This window comes from Drosophila miranda (assembly GCF_003369915.1).
Source record: "Drosophila miranda strain MSH22 chromosome Y unlocalized genomic scaffold, D.miranda_PacBio2.1 Contig_Y1_pilon, whole genome shotgun sequence".
NCBI classification, from domain to species: Eukaryota; Metazoa; Arthropoda; class Insecta; order Diptera; family Drosophilidae; genus Drosophila; species Drosophila miranda.
The window spans coordinates 13,603,953-13,613,741 of NW_022881603.1; the positions used below are offsets into that span (position 1 = coordinate 13,603,953).

The following is a 9,789-nucleotide window of genomic DNA, read 5'->3' on the forward strand; positions in this document are numbered from 1 at the left end:
TCTAACATTACTGTGTGACTCTGAGGGACCTCCGTTACCCGTAGCAGCCGCTGCGGCTAAATTCATATTGGAAAACTGGGCCTGTATAGTTTGTTCGATGGAAGTTTTTATGAACGAACTAAGGTTTTCCATCATAGATTTCTCCTGATTTTGCATGACCGAATGGATGTAATTCGTAAGGTTTTCAGGTTGAGCGTTACTAAGTGACCTATTTCCGTTGCTACTAATCGACTGTCGACTCTCGGATAAATATTGATCTAAACTAGCTTGATACCTTGTTTGCATTCCTCGTTTAGGGGTTGCTCCTCGCCCTCGACCTCGGCTGTTTGTTCTCCCTTTTCTACGTAATAAGGTTGGATCTAGTTGTACCGTCCCATTGTCTTCGTTTCCCCGAACATTAGGTGGTATGGAGCCAGAGCTTAGGTGTAATTCTGCTGCTAGAGTATTATTTTCGTAACGCAGTCTACCAGGTTCGCATTCCGACTTGCACACTGGACAAGACTTTTCGCTTTTCAAATGTTCGCATACGCACGTATTATGAAATCGGTGGTGACAAGGCGTGGTAGCTATTAACTGATCTTGCCGCAAATTTCCCTGGCAAATAATGCAAAGCGAGTCTGGATTGATCAATGCCGAAGCTAAATTTTCATTACTTCGGTGGACCGCCATGATTTGTATGAATTTCTTAATAAAAAAAATAATAATGAAAATAAAATTATGAAACTAATATGCAAATATGAGTTAACGAATATGGAATTTACTTAATATGTTCGCCCTCTCCAGGCATGATCTAGGTGGTCTACCACTAACTGTACGTTTCGATTTGAATAGTTGAGTAATTAAGTTGTGTATGTTGGCCAGTTCTATTACCAGTTTTGAAGGTATAAGTCCGGATAATGGACAGTCTCTACTTATCATAAGTAGAAGATCGTGATTCCTAAAATCTGCGACTTTTTCCTAACCCAACTAGAATTTGATAAAGGAATCTCTACAGCCAAGCTCAAGATAATTTAATGAATATAACTTTGAGTCGGGGTATCCGTCTTTTGAATAACTCCCGTAGTTCCCTAAATCAACATCTTTAGCTATCTCGTTGGTGGAGTCCTATATCGTGATATCAGTATATTGTAACTACCTATATAAGCTAGTCCATCCGGAGGAAGAGACAACAGATTATACACAGGTCGACTTTTCCAGCCATGAAAAATAGTCGTAGGTTCCGTATGCAACAGCTGTCGTACTCCCACCCGAAGAGATCTATCAGTATAGTATTACCAGAGAATTATTGTTTTGGATGGAATATAGAGCTATGGTGGAGCCTAGCCCCAGAATGACATGCCATGGGTACTAAAGTTAAGTACCAACTTTACGAGAGATCATGTCCCTTCGGGCCCCACGTTGGGCGCCAATTATGTAGCGTGCTGGTGTGGGATAGCTGTCGTTTACCCATACTAGTATGAAGAGATTTCGTGTGCACCTCTAGCTATGCTCTGACTAAGCTCGCCGGATTGTCGGGGTTCGTTCTACTCTCTCCTATCACATACTGACACACACTCGCATAATGTTTTAGGTGCACATTTAAAAATAATAAAATAATAATAAAAAAAAAGAAGAACCAAACATAAAACTAACAACAGAATCCAGGTTTAACCGGAGCCAGGAATTGGTTATGGGACTAACAAGTTGGTTGTGGAAAGTGTGGACATACTTATCAATTACTCTACTCAAATGATGAGAAACTCCGGTGTTAGTGAGTATCTCTATCTTCTCTACCCTCCCGACCTATGCTATACAGGTAACCTGACCGTATAGACCCTTGAATAACGTTAAACAGTTATCATCCCACCACTTCGATCATGCCTTTCTGAGGGCGGAGTACTGAATTTAGAACATATTAGGGTTGTACTTCAAAATCAATATCATTATATATATATATTTCAATAAATCCCTAATCATATAACTAAATTCTTGGGGGGGGGGTTTTCTTAACTTATAATTAAATCCATTTTTGTTGTGTCTCGATAGCTTAATATATTAGTAAGGAATTTCGAAGAAATATTAAGAAAAATAAAGATTTAAAAATGACCATCATATATGGGTAACAGATTCTAAAGGGGTGAGAGGTACCAATACATTATGGTTACGGATTTATAAAGGGAATATCAATAGAAAATTACATGTAACACGCAGGTTACTTCCCAGCTCAGTGCATATATGTACTTGTTCTTATTTACAAACTCACAGCGCTTTTGGTAGGCTAGTACCGCTTTTTCCATTCGTGATCGTTGAGCTCAATGATGACGTTGGTGCATAATTCTAAGGAAAGGAAAAGATATTTAATACGAGTATATGTGCACATGAGCGTACTAGAGTGTACTGCTTTGTAATCTCAAGGAAAATTAATGTTGCTCTCATACCCATTAGTTTCCAAAAACCATTATGTTGGCTGTGTTACATAACTAACTATAAAACTGTATACATCGTGTGACGAAAGAGAATGGTTTTTAGCCTGGCACATGAAATCTAGAGGAAAAAGGGGCTTGTGTTACATCCACGAGTAACTATGGTCCTCTATTGCCGTGATCGAGAGACATGTCAGCCAGGCTGAGTAGGACTGCGCCTCCGGAAGAATCCAACAATAATGCAATCAATTCGAGTTCATTATTGGGTGTCGCTGGCGCAGCTAAATCACTTGAAGATGGGGTAAATTAACTCCTTAGCTGGGCTTCAGGTTGCCGATCAAATTTGACGTCGGTCTGCGGACTACACTCTCATTGGAGGCTCGATAAACGGGTGGCGTCAACGGCGCCAAAAATAAGGGTCCGGAGGCGCCTCTTGGTTTTCGCCGTGCATCCACACGGTTGTTGAGGCTTTCGACGGACAACGTCAAGCTGCAGGTTTCGCTGCTCGGTGCCTCCCGCGGGTTTACTACTTGTCTTATCAATCCACCGGCAACACTCCTCTCATAGACCACACCGTATATGCACTCCTATGCGACTGATGATCGCACGAGCGGTACCGTGGCTACGGGCCGCCGTCCAGCTATGTTTTCTTTTCTTTACACTGCTTTCCTGGTTAATTACTCCTGATTCTGGGTCTTTATTGAACTCGGTTCACGAGGTATGGCGTAGTTGCCAGAACTGTTCGTTGGCTAAATATATATATATATATATTTATTTATTCCCGAGTATAGCACAAACACGTCCGCTTTAATCACTCGATTCTTTGTCAATCTCCAGCCCAACTTCTGCAAGTTCAGCCAAGCGGTACCGAACCAAAAGCTCGAAGATCGGATGATATTTGGGGAATTTTAACTGCATAATCGGATGATCTTAGGAACTTTAACTGCATAATCGGATGATGTTGGGAATTTAAACTGCATAATCGGATGATCTTTCGCCCATTTGAGCGAACTTTTGGGCAAGCTTTTAATCTATGCTCTCCCTACGCTACGCTACTCTCTTGGGTCAAGGTAAACGTGACGTCTTTCGCTTAAATGCGTGCGCTGCGCGCCGACTCTCTTTAGAAAGCTTTTCGGAAAGCTTGCAGCTTACGATCCACTTTCGGAGTTACTATGTCTCTGCACTTTTAAGCATTACCAAAAGAAAACTATGCTTATCCGTGATGTTCTACACTCGTTCCCTTAATTCGGCCCCTACACTTGCCATTAGAAGAGGACCACGACCATGCTGGCTTGGCTTCACAGTCCTTGCTGTGACCACAAAACACACACACCCATTGGATGGTGGTAGGTGGGCGGGGATGCACAATAAGGATGTTGGGTTAGACCGCAATATTTTCATTTCCAACATTTCCGCAACAACCTGTCGAGTGGGTGTGTGAAGGGTCTGTCCCCAGCAGGTGGCAGAAGCATATGATTTCAAGAGTTTGGTAAGCCCTGACACACACACGCGCACAAACACACTATACTATGTTTGTGTGCTTTCCATTTCCGTTTCCGGCTTATTCCACATGATTAGGCTGATGCTACTCGGCAGCTGCTCAACCGCGTCCTCTTCCTTACGGGTCCTGGGTCGACGAGGATGCACAGCGCTCAAATTTCTTTGGCAAACGTTGGTTTTTGCATAAAATAATCAATATGAACGTACCCCAAACGACAAATCAAACCTCAAAGTGAATTTCCATTTCAATAAATGAAATTGCTCTGAAATTGCATTCAACACTGCGTACATCTAAGAAATAAACACCAGAAAAGTATGCAACAAATCCACAATAAAAAATTTTTTATATTGATTGCTCTTTTGGTTTTTATACCCGATACTCAAAATGAGTATTGGGGTATATTAGATTTGTGGTAAAAGTGGATGTGTGTAACGTCCAGAAGGAATCGTTTCCGACCCCATAAAGTATATATATTCTTGATCAGCATCAATAGCCGAGTCGATTGAGCCCTGTCCGTCTGTCCGTCCCCTTCAGCGCCTAGTGCTCAAAGACTATAAGAGCTAGAGCAACGATGTTTTGGATCCAGACTTCTGTGATATGTCACTGCTACAAAAAAATTTCAAAACTTCGCCCCGCCCACTTCCGCCCCCACAAAGGACGAAAATCTGTGGCATCCACAATTTTAAAGATATGAGAAAACCAAAAACGTAGAATTGTAGAGAATGACCATATCTTTAAGACTGCGGAATCTGAATTGGATCGTATTATAATTATATCACAATACAAAACAATTTCATTTTTCCTCGCCCTGTCTCTCTCTAACACACACGTAGCATAGGCGGCTTTGCTTAGAGTAAAACATTAGCGCCTAGATCTCAGAGACTATAAGAGCTAGAGCAACCAAATTTGGTATCCACACTCCTTATATATCGGACCGAGACGAGTTTGTTTCAAAATTTCGCCACACCCCCTTCCGCCCCCGCAAAGGGCGAAAATCTGGGGATATTCAAAAATCTCAGAGACTATTAAGGCTAGAGTAACCAAATTTGGTATCCGCACTCCTGTTAGATCTCACTATAAAACGTATATCTCAAAATTTCGCCCCACCCCCTTCCGCCCCCACAAAGAACGAAAATCTGTTGCATATACAATATTGAGGATACGAGAAAACTAAAAACGCAGAATCATAGATAATGATCATATATATCAGATTGCTGAATCTGGATCAGATCAGATCATTTGTATAGCCAAAAGGAACAAATCAATTTGCACTGGCTACGCAGCACCCGACGTCACGCTCAGACTGATTTTCTGTCTCTCTCGCACGCACTCCTTGTCGTGTCGTTTAATATTAGCGGCGTCTGCCGGAGGAGAGCCATACTGACTTAGTATCGGGTATAACTGTAGAGTTGCGGTGTCCGCAGCAACTCACAACGTTCCCCCTCGTTTTTTTTAATAAACTGCTCTGCATTAATTTTAATAAAATTCGAAAATACATACTTTTTTGTAGCTTTATTTACATTTGTTTGTCGTTTTTTTCTGCATGCACTTTACGAAGATTAAATTCTGTGGTTATTTGCATTCAACTGATGTCAAATTGAATAGCCAACGAGAGGGAACGTTGTGAGTTGTTGCGGACGCCGCAACTCTACATTTATACCCGATACTTAGTCAGTATGGCTCTGCTCCGGCAGACGCCGCGAATATTAAACGACACGACAAAGAGTGCGTGCGAGAGAGACAGAAAATCAGTCTGAGCGTGACGTCGGGCGCTGCGTAGCCACTGCAAATTGATTTGTTCCTATTGGCTATAAAAATAATCTGATCTGATCCAGATTCAGCAATCCGATAGATATGGTCATTATCTATGATTCTGCGTTTTTAGTTTTCTCGAATCTGCAATATTGTGGATGCAACAGATTTTCGTTCTTTGTGTGGGCGGAAGGAGGTGGGGCGAAATTTGGAGATATACGTTTTATAGTGAGATCTAACAGGAGTGCGGATACTAAATTTGGTTACTCTAGCGTTAATAGTCTCTGAGATTTGTGGATACCCCAGAGTTTCATCCTTTGCGGGGCCGGAAGGGGGTGTGGCGAAATTTTGACACAAAACGGTCAAGGTCCGATATCACAGGAGTGTGGATACCAAAATTGTTTGCCCTGGCTCTTATAGGTTCTGAGATCCTTGAACTCATATTTTGCAATTGGCAAAACCGACCATGAAACCTGTGTGTTAGAGAGAGACAGCGCGAGAAAGAATGAAATTGTTTTCTTGATTTTGGCTATAATAATTATACGATCTGGTTCAGATTTTGCACTCTAGAAGATATAGTCATCTTCTACGATTCTGCGTTTTTAGTTTTCTCGTCTCGTCGAAATTGTGGATGCCACAGATTTTCGCCCTTTGTGGGGGCGGAAGTGGGCGGGGCGAAGTTTTGAAATATTTTTGTAGGAGTGACATATCACAGAAGTCTGTATCCAAAACATCGTTGCTCTAGATCTTATAGTCTTTGAGCACTAGGCGCTGAAGGGGACGGACAGACGGACGGACGGACAGACGGACAGACGGACAGGGCTCAATCGACTCGGCTATTGATGCTGATCAAGAATATATATACTTTATGGGGTCGGAAGCGATTCCTTCTGGACGTTACACACATCCACTTTTACCACAAATCTAATATACCCCAATACTCATTTTGAGTATCGGGTATAAAAACGGACGGACGGACAAATCTTATATATTCCTATACTTCTCGAGTACCGGGTCTAAAAAGAGGAAGTCGTAGACAGAGTTAAATGCCATAAACTCAAACAAAATTTTTCCTTTAAAAGAGCTCGAGTTCTCTCGAAACTAAAGCCTGATCTGCAGGACAACCCAACAGGAGAATTGCATGAATTGTCAATCGTCTGACACAATCCCTATTGGAGCTGAGGTCTAAATTATGGAACACTGAAAGGACTAGGGTTTTCAGCTCTTATGGTCCCCCTAAGGACAAAATCGTTTCCAAGAATAGAAAAAGTTCATGTTAAGGCAACGGCACTTCCAGGAAGCTCAACCGTAGTATGATGTTTGCCCAGGAGTCTAAAAATTTAGTAATCTTTAAAGCAGATTAAAAAGGCAACTAAATTCTCAGTCGTGTGGCCCCTGCCGCCTGTCCAGCGTTCTTTTAAGCAAATTTGGCTTATTCGGTGACCATAAGATGCTGGCCAGGAGTTCGGAGAGCCACCTAATAACCAGCGTTGAGACGAAATCGCCTTGTAAGAGGGCGAAATGAGTTTGGAATTTTTAATTCCACCTTCCGCATGTGGCAGCTGAGAACGGCACGTGCCCCATAAAAAAGAATATGGGTACGGAAATACGATAATATTTTTTTGGCATTTCCATTGGCAAGCGCACACTTGGCTGACCAATAGCCAGGGAATTGAATGCTGTGGAATGGAGGGTAAAACGTAACCAAATTGGCCCAAATTTTATTCCACCTTCTTGCCACATGCCACTCGGATAAGTCATCACTCGTCCGAGCCATCCTTTTTGTGAGTGCGTCGTCGCTGCACACGGCTCTGGATGAATCCCCGGATCACTTTGTTCCCATTTGAGATGAACTCGAACCACAGGTTCATGTCAGCCTCAAAATTGAAGGTGGGCAAGGACTGCATATCGGATCGGAAGCCCCGCACATAATACATCACATCCTTCGGCCAGGGACATCGCTTCGGGACATTGCTAAAGCGATCCATACGCTCACGTCCCAGCTGTATGAAGACGATCTGGTTTTTGTTCGACAGCAGGCTGCAACCATCGATGCCAGTGAGATTGAACAGGGTGAAGTCCTCGCCCGAGTTGCGGGGTAGGACGATCCGCATGTTCACCTGAAACCGGACCACCGGCTGGCGGAACATCAGCTCAATGCTGAAGGAGGGACGACGGACGCTCTTGCTCAGGCCGCACTTCAGGTGCGTCAGCATCCCCTCGGGATCCTCGCTGCGGCACGTGCAGTTCGTGAAAATCATATCAAAGTTGGCCTGCGGGGGATCTGTATTCATTTGAATCCCCATTTAGTATTCATCAGGCTTTACATTACCTTGCCCCAGGCTCCCTGCTGGAGACCAGCAAAGATGAGATACATTAAACCACAACCGAAAACAAATTGCGAATGGAAGTATATCTTTTTGTCCGAAGAACAATTACAAATTCTTTCTAATCCCCATGACTAATTGCTCTCATTTGTGATTAGTGATTTTTAGCGGCTTATTTTAATGGGCAACGCGTAATTGAAAAAGTGATTACGAGTGATTAAGCAACCCATCAATGATCCGATTATAATTATTATTATGGAGAGAGAGAGAGAGAGAGAGAGAGAGAGAGAGAGAGAGAGAGAGAGAGAGAGAGAGAGAGAGAGAGAGAGAGAGAGAGAGGGAGAGGGAGAGGGAGATGGAGTGTTAAGCCCCTGGTCGATGGGTGAAATTAGTGGAATGGGACTTATATGATGATTCCATTTGTGGAAACATATATTATCTTTAAATATTGAGTGAAAAAATTCACTCTTTTTTAATGTAATTTCCTTTGTAGAATTTATTTTGAGCTACAGTCTGTTGTCAGTCTTTACTGGTCATATTTTTTTAAGAGCAAAAAGGGAAATACTTAAGATTCTTCAAATTGGAATCTAGACAGACATTTGCGGGATGTATGGGTATTATTTTGGAACCCCGTCTTTGAAACTCCTTGCATTAGATCCAGGAACAACAGATATCCCTATTGATGTACGTTTTCTCGTACATATGCCCCACTATCATAAGGATTATAGTTATTATTATTTAAACATTAGTCATGGCTCGGCGGACAGAATCATTGGTAATATTCTAGTGCCGGCCCTGCATTTTGGTCATCAATTACAGTTTACTGGCGTAACCGGCTGGGTTTTTTTGCGAAATGCGGACTGAAATGTGGCCAGAGACATTCGGAGTGCTGCTAGGAACCCTTTTTGTGTGGTTATTTTGTTTGGAACTGACAGTGGAGGCCAAGGAGCGAATGAGTGATGCGAAGAGAGATATGATGATTGATGTTTGCCTTCGAGCAGAACAACTTTGAGCTGCAAGTCGATAACTTCACCTGCAGCAGCCAGGAAACGGACTACCGCATTCTGAAGGAGTTCCGATGCGACCTGAACAAGAACGCCAAGCGTGGGAGCAGGTACATGGAGTTCAAGCTCCAGGAAGTGACCACCGAGCACGAGGTCTTCATGACGATCGTCCTGCCCCGCCGCAAATCCATGCCTGAGTTTATCCTCCTCAACCTCACCACCGACGGCTGCCAGCTGCTCTCAAACCGCACCCAGGTGCCGCTCATACGACTCGGCCGCAACATCATGGAGCGCTTTAGCAACTTCCCCAAGCAGTGCCCCTTCGAGGGCGATGTCATATACTTTATACGCGGCTTCCGCTTGGATCTCAGCCTCCTGCCTGCCGTCGATATGGAAACCCCGGTCCACATAGAGGTCGGATACCAGGCCAAGTCACAGGGTCTACGGTGGCTCCAGGGCAACCTGGCAGCGCGTGTGCAACGGATAAGCGAAAAGAAGCGCCCCAAGAAATCATAAATGGCAACATATAAGGGGAAAAACATTTGTATATTAAAAACATGAAGCTTGGTTAACCCCAATGTCTAAACCTTAAAAATCTATGCATATATATGTATAAAATATTTCATAATCCTATGTATATCGATTAAAGCTAAATAAAGTGCGATTATGCAGAAGTACTAGGTATTATCGATGGTATTATCCATACCCTGGTTAAAAATTAGAGAAATACGAAATTGTTCTTGCTAATAATGTTTATAAAGTTTGGGTTAAGTAAGATGTACACACACTTAAACAAGGTTTAA

At 42.9% G+C, this 9,789-nt stretch overlaps 2 protein-coding genes across 2 annotated transcripts; one reads left to right on the forward strand and one right to left on the reverse strand.

Annotated features, from left to right (window-relative positions):
- Positions 1-7,415: 7,415 nt before the first annotated feature.
- Positions 7,416-7,916, reverse strand: LOC117191432. Its single transcript, XM_033396301.1, has one exon. The coding sequence runs from the start codon at positions 7,914-7,916 to the stop codon at positions 7,416-7,418; it is 501 nt and encodes a 166-aa protein (XP_033252192.1).
- Positions 7,917-8,965: 1,049 nt separating this feature from the next.
- LOC117191433 lies at positions 8,966-9,502 on the forward strand. The gene has a single exon (XM_033396302.1). It carries the CDS (start codon positions 8,966-8,968, stop codon positions 9,500-9,502), a length of 537 nt encoding a protein of 178 aa, XP_033252193.1.
- Positions 9,503-9,789: the final 287 nt, after the last annotated feature.

Excerpts from the sequence above, each read along its gene's own strand:
- LOC117191432 (XM_033396301.1), bottom strand. The coding sequence starts at position 7,916 with ATGATTTTCACGAACTGCACGTGCCGCAGCGAGGATCCCGAGGGGATG.
- LOC117191433 (XM_033396302.1), top strand. The coding sequence starts at position 8,966 with ATGTTTGCCTTCGAGCAGAACAACTTTGAGCTGCAAGTCGATAACTTC.